Raw genomic sequence first — 16,009 nt, forward strand, 5'->3', positions numbered from 1 at the left:
TAGAGCAAAACATTTCTGAAGCATGAACCACATCGTTCAAAGTCAGCTTTATCCCTGACTTAAGACATGACTCAGAAACACCACAAGCATGTAAGTTTCCAAGTGGTCTCTCTGGTCACCTAATCCACTCTTGTCTTCTTGGGAGTTGAAGTGGAAGACTTTACAGCAAATCTCTTTTGTCTCTCCATTTAGAACAAGGTGTTCCAAATGGATTAACCATATAACAGTTAAACACTTCTCTGAGGAGAGGTTTAGCTGTTACTTGGACTTCTCTCCTGGGAACAGTGTGGGAATTTCCGCGGTGTTTCTCATCTTTTATATTTCTCTTCTCTCTATAGTAATTTAAAATTTATCCTGAGGGGGAGGAAAAAAAAAAAAAAAAAACCGTTTCTATTCCGGATTGCATAAAGACCAGAAAAGAATCATTCCATCTTTTACCCTCTGGTGCCCCATGTAGTCACATGGTTCAAAGAAAGAAGACACATTGAACTTGACATTGTCCAGATTATCCTCTTGGTTTTCTCCCCTTGTTCTTGTATATCTGCTCTTCTGAGTAGTTATACTTAAGAGAACTCTTTTGGAACATGTTGATGTGATTTTTTTTAAATCTAAAAATGACTTTATACCAGACCATATTTATAAACCCATGATGCTGTCCTGTGGACAGATGTGGCATCCCCATGTGGGGATTAGAGTTTTAACCACCAATTTTGGTGACTAGTCTTGAGCTCTTTCACTTCAACTCTCTGGACAATTTATTTATAACATAGAGTTAATATATTCTCCAAATTTCTTCCCAGGAGTCAGTGAAATTAAATGAACTCATTTCTGTGAAAGCACTTCTAACTCTGGGGAAGTGAGTTTTTCCTTACAATAAAAAATAAATGGTAGAATTACATTGTCTCTGTAGACATTGGAAAAATATATACACCTGTCTTAACAGACTGTGTTATCATGTTTAATTCCCAGTTCTTCATTTTGTTTAACACTAGCTGTTTTTATTTGATTTGTTGGGGCCACCAACTAGCTTTATAACTTTGCATTTGATGTTCATTCAATCATGTAGTATCTCTGATCATTAATTTCCTTATATTTAAAAACAGAAACAGAAAACAAACAAAACATAAGAAAGTGGGAGGTGCCTTTAAACATGAACTTACCATTTCGTCTAATTAATTTTTATGAAACCATGTAGTATATATAAGGGCCTATATTGTATTACACATGATTATAGAGACAGTTATGAAAATATTTAACTATAGGAGATAAAGTCACAATAAATGTGCTATAATAAATTAAACTCGGTAAATGAAATGTTAATTAAAATTTGTTTATAAAACAAATTTTATCTATCCTACATCTATCCCAGGCATTTTTGTAAACACAGAGAAAATATACAGCATGGTCTCTGGCCCCTGGGAACTTAGTCTATTTATGGAAATAGAGTAACTGAAATAGTAGATCAATTAGAGTGTCTTTATCCCAGGTGGTACAGTGCTGATTATTATGATAATGAGAATTTAAAGAAGAAAAAGAAAAGCCTGGAATATGTTGAAGACTTTATAAGCATAGTCATCATTTATGGAGTTTTTTCCACATACTATTAAATATACCATATACCTTATCATCTAATCTTCCCATTAGACACAGTGACATGAATGCCTTAGACCAGCAACTCCATTTTGGGAAGTAAAAAAAAACAAACAAAAAAAGTCAGGTTAGACAGGAGAATCAGTTTCTGAGCTCTGAAAACCAGGGAGAGGACTTTGGACATTGTGACAGCTAGTCAGGAGTCATAGTACCTTCTGGAACAGGTTGGGTACACCATAAACCTAGAAGATGTTTAGGGTGGAGAGACTTCCATAGAGATTAGAGACACATGGGCACTAGATAAGATGGGAAGAGAAAGCCAAGATATTAGCTAAGGTTAAGGTTTTATAAAATCCTTGCTTAGTAATTGATGCAAGTAAAAATGATGATGAGAATAATATATTTATAGCACATTAGTAGCTGGTGGTTCAGATTCAAGTTGTGTCCTGTAGCCTCATCATCATGGCTGTAGAAGGAGATATTTGGAATACAGCAAAGGAGTATATTTTGGATTAGTCCTGAAGTGCCTAAGAACAGCCAGCTCTGGGAGACCTCATCCTTCAGAGCAAGTGAGGCACATAGCTGCTATCAGATTGAGCAGGGAGACAAACCTTTGTGAGTGGGTGGGACTCATATGGCAAAGATCTAGAGAGTCAGCTCTTCAGATGACCTACCTACAGTGACAGTCATTGTAGTCATTTCCTACAGTAACATGTAGAAAATGTTATTGAAGGAATACTCATTTCTTCTGTGTCCCTCTCTGTATCTACAATCCCACTGTGTACTTCCTAGGTACTTATTAACTCATTTTGACTTTCATGAAGACAGATGGAAGGAAATATTTTGGTTCTTATAGAAATCAATTTAGCGTCAGTTTGGCCTAAAAGCAGTTGCATTGTGTTCTTAATAGCTTGGTTCTTTTTTTCTCCCCAAATCAGTTAGGCAGCCACATATATTTATTGATATCCTTCCATGAGGCAAATTCTGTGCTTGTGCTTGTTATGAAGTGGTAAACAAAATCACATGGTCTCAGCCCTCATGGAGTCCTAGGCCATTGTGAGTAGCAGACAGATTTCAGATCATTAATTAAATTGTAAAGGATAGGTGTGCTGAGTGCTTTGACAAGTATTTAGGGAGCTAAGGGAATGTATCATGGAGGACACCAACCAGCGAGAAGCAGAGTCTTCATGGGGGAAAATACATGTAGGTAGCCCTCACCTTGAGAAGCATATAGTCTATTTAAAATAAAATGATCTCTCAGCAAAATTCAAGTATACAATACCATATTATGAACTAATTACACATTAGATCCCAGGAATTTTTTTATCTTACAACTGAGGAAGTTATAAGTTATCTTATAACTGAAATTATTTATCTTATAACCAAAAAATTTTTAAATAGTCACCATATGAGGTGACTGATGAGTTAATTAACTTATTGTGGTAATCATGTTACAATGTATAATATATCAAATCATCAGTTTGCACACCTTAAGTGTATATAATATTGTCAATAATACCTCCATAAATCTGGGGGAGGATATCAAAAATTAAAATAAAATGCACCATTTTGAAATATTTCTATTGAAAGTTTTAAGTCAAAAGTGAGTATTTAGAGGTTTCATCATCAAATGAGGCTGGAGTGGATGGAAGGTTCAGAATTGCTATGCTGTGTACAGGGGCATCCTCCAGAGACAAAACCAAACCACAAATTAGCCGTGTCCATAAGTCATCATGTCACAAGGACAGAGAGATGTATGGGCTATAGACTGAGCCCGTATCCGATGAAATTGTTTGACCCCAAAGTAAAGAATACATCATTTAGGGTAAACAATGGCAAGGATTTTCATCTACAGATGAGCATTTCAGAACAAGCTGTACAAACAGAACTTTGGGAAGGGCACCAGGGTTCAAACGAGGAGAGGTTGATTCATAAACACCGACACCTCATTAGTGGGATTGTATGTCTTAGACATTGAAAAACAGCAGTGCAGATCCAGGATGACTTCGTTTTTTTTTTTCCCCCCTCAGTATTTATCCATGAGTCCACTGTGGGTACTCTTTGTATACCGTTATCTCAAAAATTGGGAACTAGTCCCCAGATCATTATAAAAAAGAAATGGGATGATCCATGCTAGCTGAACAGTGATGGGGAGGTCTAAGGTTGGATCTGTAGGAAATGTTATTGAAGGAACATATTATATTTAATATTTTCTTTAATGATGTTGAAGAAGGCATTTCCTTGAGGAAACAAATGTCTTTTGCAGATGATACCATAAGGAACACTAAAACACAAAATTAGAAAAGCATATACGAACCTTAAGAAATTTCACTTCACAGGAGATAACAGAATGCAGTTCATCTTGGAAAAATGCAGACTAATAGTAACAATCCATTTGGGAAAGAATAATGTACAACACAGATACTCAGCCAGTGAGTGGGCGAGTTCTGGTCAGAATCCCGAGTGAAGGGGGGAAAATGTCAGCCCTTGTAATAGGATACTGTATAAAAACAAGCTAGCACTGTGGTGTGTACGTTTCCAAGTCTGGTTTACGGAGTAAGAGCCGAAGTCCTTAATGCCTAACATTTAAACTCACCGATAACCCTTCACATGTATATGTTGGCCTTTCCATTACCTACTATTTGTAAACATGGACATCAAAGAAATTGCTTCAGATGTTGTACTATATGAAGGAAATACCCAAACCAGTATTGAGGTAGAGTGAAAAGGCAATAGGGCTTCTTCTTTTTTGGATGATTGTCTAAAATATCTCCTGCTGGAGTGATGGGTAAATAGAGGGGAAATACCGTATGTAAACCTGTTTCCCTTCTCCTGTCGGATCAAGGGAGAACCTAATGAAAATTAATGAAAGCAACAAGTAAAGACAGGAAGAGAAGGGATGTAAGAATGGTTTATAAATTGACCATAAATTTAAAAAACCACTAAGCCATTTATAATGGCTTATAAAATTAGCAAATCCTAAATAACCGGAAGTTTCCTGGGGTTCTGGAAATATCTTTAACAATATCTAGTGTCTCCACCAAAAAAAAGCAGGGGGGAAATAATTTATTCAATTAGAATGTAAAAACTATACCAAACAGTACTGAGTCATAAAATGACATGAATTGATAATCGATTACACAGTAAGCATATCAGGATAATCACCATGTATTAAGGTTATTATTAAGAACTGTTTTTATTTTACTATGCAGAAGTCTTGGTTACTAGACTGTAACTGCTTTATTGAATCCTGGGTTAAATGGTATTTCAGTAATGGGATTTAAATTTGAGGTAACAGACTTACTGTTAAAGAGTTATATGGAGTCTTTTCCAAATTCCAGACTCAACGTTAAAGGTTTCTATATAGGCGAAGGAGTTTGTGAGGAAGGTACTATAGAAAAAAATTATTTGGAAGTCTACAGAGGAGAGAGTTGGTCACAAACTATAGAAATGAAAGCCAAAAGTTCAATATTGACCTGTACTTGGCCAATCAATTGGTTATATGGGTCTCTTTGATACAGTTCTGTAGTGGACACTATGTTCTAACTTTCAGTCAGTTAGTCAGTTCAGTCAGTTAGTCAGTTCAGTCAGTTCAGTCGCTCAGTCGTGTCCGACTCTTTGCGACCCCATGAATCGCAGCACGCCAGGCCTCCCTGTCCATCACAGACTCCCGGAGTTTATTCAAACTCATGTCCATCGAGTCGGTGATACCATCCAGCCATCTCATCCTCTGTCGCCCCCTTCTCCTCCTGCCCCCAACCCCTCCCAGCATTAGGGTCTTCTCCAGTGAGTCAACTCTTCACAAGAGGGGGCCAGTTCTAACCTTCAATCACGTTCAATTTAACCAGTATTTTATGAGAGTCCTTCAAGAGCCAGGCACTGGGCTAGAATGTTAGAGCTATAAAATGATCAGAATATGTTCACCGTCTTCACAAAGAGGTAATCACAAGACCAACAGGTCCGGGCAGTGGAAGAGATTCAGGCATCATGCAGTGAGAGCCAAATAAGGAATCCCTCACCCAGGGTGTGGACATGAGTTGGTGGGGAGGTGACACTCAGGAAGGAGTTGATGTTGAATTTGAAGAGACAGTGCTTCAGTTCAGATGAAACTGTCTGTGAATGTTCATCTCCTGAAGAACAAATATAGAACAAAGGGTGCTTACCTTTGCTTATCTTTGTTTATCTTTGTATAAGAGCAAATACTAAAATTTTTTAAAATATCTCTATCTTCTAATCTGATAGGTAAAACAAATGGTACATATAGTTTTGAAGCTGCAGTAAGGGCTCAATCGTTATTCAGACAGATTCTTCTAAAACATAGAATTCTTGGAAGGTGCTCAGACTCAGGCCCAGAGCATATTGTTCATAGTGAGATTAAAGCTACTGTACTCCCACCTCCAAAGAAAAGTGACACATTGGCTACTTAAAGGACAACACTAACAGAAAAGCATGCCAGCAGCCATACAGTCTCCCTGTTCTTTTAGGAGTCATACTGTAGACTCTAATCAGAGCCTATAGATCAGACGGGCTTCCCTGGTGATTCAGATGGTAAAGAATCTGCCCACAATGTGGGAGACCTGGGTTCGATCCCTGGGTCAGCAAGACCCTAGAGGAACAAATGGCAACCCACTCCAGTATTCTTGCCTGGAGAATCCAATGGACCGAGGAGCCCGGTGGATTACAGTCCATGGGTTCACAAAGAGTCAGACACAGCTGAGCGACTCACACCTTATAGATCAGGTGCATTTCCATTTGCATGTGCTTCCTCTGCCCAATCAATGCAGTCTGCAGTTTGCTTATGCAGAGGTTGTTTCCACTTCCTCCCATCTGATTGGGCAACAACTCCAGATGTCTTCAAAAATTACATAATGATTATAGCTCTGAACCCTTGACTGGCCTAGGAATAGGTATTTGACATTTGTTTTGCCTCCATGATTGTCTTAAAAAAAATCAATTCTATCAGAAGAATCGTTTTAAAGTTCTTGAGTCCTCCCTGACTGGTAATACACTCAGAAGAGATGGTGCCAGGCTTTTGCACAGTGATTCCATGTAGGAGAGTGACTCCCAGAACCTTTGTGGTAGAAGAAACCTTTGATAATCACTTAGATAAATCTTTTCATTTTATCACTGAAGACAACTGTGGCCCAGTGAAGCCAAATGGACTTCTCACATCCAAACAGCAAGATTCTGCAATGCCAGGATAGAGGGCCTTAGTCTCCATCTTTGGAAGTCAGGATCCCTGACACCCTAAATTTAAGGTACATACAGATCTCTTAGGGATCTTGTTAAAATGCAGATTCTATTCCATAGTTCTAGACTGGGGCCTGAGACTCTATGTGTCTACTAACAAGATTCCAGCAGATGCTGATTCTGTTGGTCCTTGGACCCCACTTTGAATAATAATAAGGATTTACACTAAGAAAACGCATCCAAGTGAAGATAAAATTAGTGAAAGGATAGCTCTGGTTCAGACATAGCAGGTAATTCCAACAAGGATTGGTATACCTTATGCAGGTCTACTGTTACAGCACCAAATGTTCTGCATCATTTTGTGATAGAGATAAACCACCATCTTATAATACTGGTTTCCTAGGAAACATCATTTTAGAATCTTGTACTAATTAGAAAATTGATTGGGTAGGATTTTTGATCCCCTTCATCTAGTTGTCCCATGCCTTCTTATTTCAAAAATGTCATCTAAAATGCATAAATGGCAATTTTCTAATAAATGTGTTTCTTATCTTAAGGGATTCATGATTCTTGAGCTCTTTGTGAATTTCATGGTTCTTAAATAAGTGCATTTCTTACCTCTGATAGTTCTCTCACACACACAGACACTCACACACACGCCATAGTCACACATCTTATACTATGTTCTTTGTATGAAGCAAATGGATTATTATGTGATAAAATTAAGAATTTAAATTTTTATGAAGAATGCAAACAGGTAAGATGAAATGGTCATTATAGAATATATTCTTAGTTCTGGAATTACTTAATTACAATTTATGCCTATATGGTTTATAGTCCTGGTTCAGAAAAAAATATAAAAATAAAATCTCATATACTTCACAAAATTTTACATCAAATAAGTTACATGGAAAACAAGGTTCCATGTGTTTTTTTTTAAATTACATGGAAAGGCATTCTTAATTGAAGCACGTAGAATGACATATTCATAAGAAATGACCCAACCTCACAGGTTATAGTTCTTATTTTTGTATTTCTCTAAGTAGTTCTTCCTCTACTCATTTCAGCAAAAGTATTCTATACAAAAATAACCAGTTCATTTATACTTTTTTTGAAGAATTCAAAAAACTATGTAAATAACAAGATATTTGTTGTTAAGCTTATTGATATTATGATTAATGATCATAATTATACTTTATTTACACAAGTACTCGTAGGGCTGAAAATATGGAACTGCTAGTGTTTATTCTTATGAGCCATTCTTCATGAAATTGGTGAAGCAGATGTACCAAATCACTTGAGAATGTTTTTTGGCATTGAATTTGGCTTTAAGAGGAATGGAAAAAAAAAAAATCAACCTGATATTAGCAAAAATGAATAGTTTTATTCACATCTCTCTGATGCCAAAAAGGTGGTGTTTATTTTTATTTATTCTGGAAAAGAAATTGTGCATGATGTTTATGGTCTAGATGAACTGTTAATAATAATCATGGCTATCAGTGTGGGGCACCTGTAAGAAGTATATTTGTGTCCTGGAACTTTTTGATGACCCTGTTTCTTTGAGTATGATATTTGGGGTAAAATGAATCCATTCTGAAATGCTTTAGTTACTGGAATGACAGCAACAAAAAGAGCAGTTGTAAAGGACTTCCATCTCTAGGCACAGCCCCATCCCAAGACCTTGAGAACAATATTCTACCAAGATTCTGGAATTTTGATAGGCAAGTGTGAGTGAGTAAAATGTAAATTTTATACAGTTTCAAAACAGTTTACCTTAAATGCAAAATGACATCATTAAATACTTCAGGAGAAGAATAACTGTCTAAATTTTTTAAATGTATTTGTATTTGATTTGGGATAATTGCATGGAGTGAAATTTGTACTACTAAAAATCTGCCTCTTTATAGATTTTTTACACCATTAAAAATAAGACCTACTTTGTATTATCTTTAAAAAAAGAAAGAAGGAGGATATCATTTTTCTTGTCAGTAATCATTAGAGTGTGAAAGTAATTTGATGATTTCAAAGATACCAATGACAGAGGAGCCTGGCAGCCTGGGGTCACAGAGGCAGGCATGACTTAACAACAACAACATGAAATGAAGTACAAAATTGTGTCTACAAAAGAAAAAACTCAGAATTATTTAAAATGGTAAATGATGATGGATGGAACCATATAAGCTCTTACCAATACCAGTGTTTCAACGTCAGTTGATCATTGACAAATTCAGAAATGCCCTAGAGATAATGACTTATCTGCCCATCCCTTGCCAAGCCCCTTCACCCTTTCGGCCTCACACTAGTTAAATTTCAGTTAACTGATTTTACGAAGACTGAAGCAAGCAGTACCCCACAGTTTTCATGGGACATGGTTTTCTAAATGTTTTCTCTTCTCCTTTCCTTTATGTTGTTCAGCCACCAGGTCATTTGTAGGACTCTCCATACTCCGTAGGAGGAAAATTGCCAGTCTGAAAGTTCAGTGTCTTTAGCGTTCGATTGCTTATTACATTTTTACCCTCTAGGTGCCAACCTGGATTCACTGGAGCGAGATGTACTGAGAATGTGCCCATGAAAGTCCAAACCCAAGAAAGTATGTTAAAATAATCTGAAATTTGCTCTCTCCCCCAAACTACAGCCAACAATCGCTACTGCTTGGTGCCTTTACAGCTCAGCTGAGACTGATTCCTTTCGTTCTAATCATGGTTTAACCCACTCAGGGCAGAAACCCATTCAATCTTGTCTAGCTGTGTCTCAAACCACAAAGGTCATCGATTTCACAAAACCCATCATGGTGGTCCATGATGCAATCATGGCGGGCGGGCCCACCAAAACTCTTCCGATGCTATCAAGCAGAAAACCTAGTTGAAGAAAACACCCAGCTTTCATTTTAAGCGGCTCCGTCTGAGAGAACACGGTCACTTAAAATGCTGGGATCTCTTCTTTCGTGTGTATCCAAATTTGTATCCCTTTGGGGGAGACGCCAGAGTCTGAAAGCCATGACGAGGACAAAGACTCAGCTCCTGAGAGTGAACTCACCAAGTTCAGTCAAATGACACTGAAGGAGCTTCTTTCTAGCATATATTCACCTCTTCTCTTGTTTTCTCTGTTTTTTTTTCTACCATTGTTTTTTTGTTTCCTCTCTCAGGTGCCCAAATGAGTTTACTGGTGATCGCTGCCAAAACTACGTAATGGCCAGCTTCTACAGTACGTCCACTTCCTTTCTGTCTCTGCCTGACTAGGAGCATGCTCAGTGGTTCCTGCTTTCTTGTTGCCGCACCTCCCCTCAGATCCCACCTAGAGCTAGATGCGTTTTCCCAGGTCTAACATTGACTGCCTCTGCCTGTCGCATGAGAACATTAACACAAGCCGTTGTATGACTTCCTCTGTTCGTGACTAGTGGGCTCTGAGCTACTCGTAGGTGCGTGAGGCGCCAGTGTTTCTGAAACTGATCTTGAATTGCTGTGATACCACATGATAGTAGCCTCTCTCACCCAGCGCAAGGACAATAAAGGCCTTGAAAAGTCTCACTTTTATTGAGAAAATAAAAATCATTCCACGGGACAGTCCATCTGCTTTATAAAAATGACCCCATCCCTCGAAAAGGAGGTGTGCTAAGTTTGTAACCAGTACACACTTGAAATGATGGTAAGTTCGCTTCGGTTCAGACTGTGTTCTTTCCGACAAATAAACAGAATAAAAAGAGTTCAGGTGTTTCTCTTCATTAACCAAACAGTTTGCATTTAAAAAAAAAAGAAAAGCACTGAGTAGGAAAATTAAAAGCAAACTTTTTCACAGCAAAGGAGATAGCTTGGCTTCTATTTGACCTTGTTTAGGAAACAAGGGATTCAGGTCTAAATGATTTTTAGATGAATTGTTAAATCACTTATTTATGTTATTCTACTCTCAATAATAATTTTAGGAAAAAAGTTGTTTTTTAAAAATATTGATTAGTTACTATGAAATATCACAGTTCACTGCTAGATGTATACTTTTAAAATGAGAACCGGGAAATTTCGATGGATTTCTGTGGCTTCATGAAGTTTTGAACATTCCTAAAAGACCGTTTACATTGTATATAACTGCATGGATAACTAAACTATGTATTTGTCCTTCTTTTGTGAACAAGGACTTTAGCTTTTAATTCTGGAACTTTCAAAACATTATTTTAAAAATAGATTCCATATAGTTATCCATTTAGATCAAAGGTGACAATTTTTTTTTCGGTAAATTTAGATCAGATAGTAAATGCTTTTGCATTGGCAGACCATACCATTACTGTCATAAACAAAGAAAACTCAGCCGATGGAGCACAAAAGCAATTCATAGGCATGGACGTGTGCTATTAGATTTTATTTACAAAAGCATTGTAATGGATTTGTCAGCCTCTGATTCTGCTTGTCAATTGCTTAACCCCCAAAATATTTCACATAGTGTATTGTGGTATAAATTCATGTAACACAAGAAACAGTGATAGAAATTGGTCATTTGGGGGCCCTAAAAGAATGAGATTTGACCCTTATTTGTATTCATGCAAAGAATAACATTCTGTTTCTCATGTTAACAGTCATGGAAGAATAAATTCTATCAAAAAAGAAATTTTATATGCATTATGAGGAGATTGGACCCATACTATTCGATCATTTTTTAGTGAGTGGTACTTCTGATGTATTTACAAAAGCTGCATGTCAAAAATCACGTTACAGACTACCTTCTGTTGTGAAAAAGTGATAAACTGGCATTGCCAAATTTTCAAACACAGTCTGCTCTTTATTCAAAACCTTTAAATAAAATGCCTTTACTGGACAGAATTGTTCTCTCTACAGCTATAGATTATTGTTATAAAGCTAGATAAGATGGAGCGTAAAAACAGAAGGTAAATAATAGAATTTTACTTAACACAGCCATTCCTTTTAGAAATGTTTGTATTCAAATGACATGGATTTACAAATCCCTGTGACTGTATAAATTCAGTGCAATTATATTTTAGATTTTAATGAAAATTCTGAACATGTACATTGTACTTAAATTTTTGGATTATCATTGTGCACTGAAAGCAATGTAAAAATGAAGGCATTTTCCAAAATAATGATGCAGTAAGATCTGATAGTAGAACCTGAAAAAATGTTCTCAATTTCTCTTTTAGACCATATTCTCTTTCATAAGATAGAATTTTAAAATAGCCATTATGTATTTTAATCAGAATGTGATTCCTTGAATAAATTCTTTAGTAAGCTTTCAGTGGCACTTTTGGAAGATGTCCAGGAAAACAGCATTCAGATTTAACCTGATTTAACAAAGATAGATAGGAAACACATTTATAAACAAAGTCTGTAATGACGTGCATCAGTCCTGCCTCGTGTCTGGAAAAGCAAGAACTTCCAGTCAGAAACTGCTTTCCAAAATTGTCTTGCCCAGAGTTAATTTTCTAACTTCCATGTCTTAAATTCTCAGTTTTTACTTCCACAAACCTTCGCATCAAAGCAGGGAAATAAATATTTGCTGCTCTAAGAACTTGATGTTCAACTAGCAATGAAAGCCACACAAAAGCTAAAAAGTGTTGCCATCTTGGTAAAGTTTAATTTTTACTTATTTTTGTTCATAAAGTTTGAAATACATATCATACATTTTAAAAGAAAAAATATTCCCCAGCTTCAGAGAGAAACATTGTTCAACTTACCAAACTACATTTTCAGTTGATGAATCACATTGTAAAAGAACATACAATTTTTTAAATGCTTCTACACACATAACTTACATTATTAGGATTTAATACAATTTTTCTGGTCAGGGTGTCCTACGGGACATGTATTGATTTATAAAAACTGATTTAAAATATAATAGAAAGGAACACATGTATCTTTTATAGGGCTTTCTCAAAGGAAGCCATTTGCCTTAAAATAAAACATTTATAATACTTTCTTGCAAAATACTGTCAAGGTTAGTAAGCTTTAGATTTCACCCCTCTCGACACAGAGTTCCTGCTTGAACGGATTGTTTTCATCATTGTGTGTGTGTTGTGTGTGTGTGGGTTTATGTGTGTCTGTGATTGTGTATGTGAACAATCAATAATCAATTTATAGACTATAGGAAAAAACACACAGCTTCAGTAGTTTCAAGCAGTATGGAGCAAATAGATCATATATAAACTAACATCTAATAGGAAGTAATTCTAGAATAGCCAAAATCATAGGCTATGTTAAAAGAGTACAATTTTAGAACTTATAGGCATATCCTCAGAATGAGTTAACTCAGATAGCCTTAAAAGTATTTTTGATTCATAGGTTACTAGTGCCTAAATTATTTGTGTTGATTTTTCCAAATGTTTTTAAAATTCACTGAAGTTATTAGTTTCTTTATCAAACATGTGTATCTTGCTGAAAGTAGAATAAAGACACATCAACCTATAACAGAATTATTAACTCCAGCTAAGCGTTAGTGAGATTTCACTGTGTGTGTTTTTATGAACATACTTGCTCATGGCATATGGAAACTTGGAAGAAAGGAGTTTCCTATTACATTTCAAAAGGTTCAGTGGCAATATGGATTGGTATATGTGAAAAAAACAAAAGAATCTACTATTGTAAAGGTAAGTTGAAAATTAGAAGTCAGTGGCTACATTGGTCCCATTTAGCAACGACATTGACAGGACTCCTCTAGAAACCTCAGGGGGGCAAAAGTCAAGAGGACACATACCTCTTTGAGATTACTTGCTTAAGAAAACCCAAGAATGTCTTCAGATGTTAACAGAAATTATAATTGCATATATGGACAATTTCAATTTTCAAGAAGTTTTCTTGTTCTTTTCTCTAATGCAATTGAAAATTTAAATTAACCTACAGGTTAATCAGTTTTCTTCAAACAATTATAAAATCCAACAGCAAAAGATCAGTGAGTCAATACTTAATAGTTTCTAAAGACTCAGATTTAAATTAATTTTTTATATTGTTTACTGCACAGCAGGAAATCACATGTAGAAAAGGAAGCTAAATTGTTTACAGTAACTTCGTGTTTGTGAATTATTAATTTAATTTGAAAAATGGAGTGGCTAGGCAGATGTTCAATAGGAAACACATGATATGTAATAAGCCTAAGCCAACATTAGATTAAATAGAACAGATAGAAAGTAATAACGTCTTCAGAAAATGAAAAGTGTTTGTGTATTCTGCTTTTCTTGACTCACAATGAAAGAAATGTAGCCACCAATAGGCAAATAAATTATAGTAGTGTTTGCTACAGGACTTGGGTGACTGATGCATGCTTCCTCTGCTTGTTTCCTTGTTAGGGCTTATGGCCAGAAGAGAGTACAGTTTTAAGTACCAATTTCCCTTTGAATTATTTGAAATTGGAGCTGCCTGATATGAATGACTTCCCATGAAAATGAAATTAGAGTTAGGCTCACCAACTTACCTATAAAACTGTAAATGCAGTAATATGTATGCATGAGCATGCTACTAATTTTATTGAAGACTTAACCAACCTTTCTATGCAACTAATATAGATAATTAGCAGTGTTCATGTAGGCATGGAATCATGATTCTTTTCTCTGGAAAGAGTTTCTGTAGTCATCTGTTGATTTTAACCCTTAAATTATTACTGACGTAGGAGGAAAAGGCAAGACACTGAGGTGGTTCTAGGGAGAAAAATTGAGTTAGTTTCTCATAGAAACGTGTAAGGAAATTTATTACCACTTCCTCAGAAAATGAATTGTGGTACCCTGATGTTCTGAAGTTTATGTGGAGGAAACAAATTGGGAGAAAATGTCAATTTGTCCAATTCAGTGTTGCACAGAGGCAAGAGAAATTCAGATTGGAAAAAACTGTTAATTTTGCTGGAACATGGTGCAACCAAAGGCACTCTACATCCTCTTTATTTAAATTTATGAAAAATGTACGTGATTTGCCTGAGTACCCTGGACTTAAGGCAAAGAAAATTCTATTACATAAAGTGCCTCTTTATCATTGCTAGTCAGTGTACTATTTGATATGTATTTATACATACATATTATTCACATATATATATATATATAAAATCTGGGACACTTCATTTCCATAAGAGGTGGCAAGTTTTGTTTGTTTTTTAGTCTAAATTCTTGAAATATCACAGAGGCTGTCAGAGTTTTGGGGACCCTGAAATTAATCAAAACTAAGCCTGCATGCCTGCGATCAGTGGCCCAAAGTAAATCCCCAGATACATCTGTCCGCCAAGCTGTTAAACCCCTCTGCTGTTGGCCGACACACCTCATGTCTCCTTTATTCCACAGGGTCACCCTGTGAGGCATGTGTCAATACCATAAGCATTTTGTCAATGAGAAATGAACTTGTCCAAAGTCACTGAACAGGTAAATGGCAGAGAAAGGACCTGAAACCAGGATGACTCCAAACACGATCTCTATATGAGGAGATCTGTTCATGTCCACACTGTTTTGGAAGAGAAATACCCGTCCAGCGTGTGCTTTCAAACTGAAGAGATGCCTTGTCAGATTCGGGGACTGTCCTGGTGTCTCTCTAGTCAGTGACCAAGGAAAAGAAATACAGACCTCAGAACCCCGCTGTTTTCATCCTGCCCCGCCTTCCCACCGGCCTTTCCACCCTCCACGCACAAATAAGGAAGTCCTGAAGGGCCCCAGATGGTGACATTTGGTTAACAGTCCTTTGTTTCAAGAATGGAAAGCATCATTTCTGGGTGGGGTTTTTTGTTTTTGTTGTTTTTGTTTTTTTAATTTGCCCAATTTTCCCCGCTTCACCACTTGAGCCTGTGCAGGTCCTGGTGGACCTGCAATTCTGATGTGTCCTCAGTCAGGTGTGCTAGGACTGTGGTCTGGGGGCGCACAGCTTCCAGCCCCCTCCCCTGGGCAGCCGTGCAGGCCCCCTGGGTGCCTGTGGCCATCGGCTATCATCTGGGCATCGGGGCTCAGCGCTGGGAAGTGCCCGTCTAATTGGCTCTTTGTGATTTGAGGAACTAGTAAATTCAAATTAACCAAAGAACCAAGGAATTGCATCCTCCTCCTGCCTGCTTTTTTTTTTTTTTTTTAAACCATTTGAAAAAGTGAGGCATTCACTGCTATGCTATGCCACACAGAGATGATACAGAAAACTGGAAGCAAGCTCCTAGTTGCCCCAGTGCCCTGGCTGGCTTTTTTGAGCAGAAGTGTTCTCCATGTCATACAAATGATGGAGACAGTGGAAGATTTTGGGGGGAAAGGAATAGTTTTAAAATAAGTAAATAAAAC

At 36.8% G+C, this 16,009-nt stretch overlaps 1 protein-coding gene across 13 annotated transcripts in view; it reads left to right on the forward strand.

Moving 5' to 3' along the window:
- Positions 1-16,009, forward strand: part of NRG1 (neuregulin 1) — a 229,230-nt gene that overhangs the window by 193,278 nt on the left and 19,943 nt on the right. For 7 of the 13 annotated variants that reach the window (XM_043454342.1, XM_043454344.1, XM_043454345.1 and 4 more), the window contains one exon: positions 9,926-9,984. In XM_043454342.1, the coding sequence (XP_043310277.1) occupies positions 9,926-9,984 (59 nt within the window). Of the gene's footprint in view, positions 1-9,302; positions 9,371-9,925; positions 9,985-16,009 lie in introns of those variants that run through there. The other 6 variants (XM_043454343.1, XM_043454348.1, XM_043454340.1 and 3 more) reach the window with 3 other exon arrangements.

This window comes from Cervus canadensis, chromosome 31, assembly GCF_019320065.1.
Source record: "Cervus canadensis isolate Bull #8, Minnesota chromosome 31, ASM1932006v1, whole genome shotgun sequence".
Lineage (NCBI taxonomy): Eukaryota > Metazoa > Chordata > Mammalia > Artiodactyla > Cervidae > Cervus > Cervus canadensis.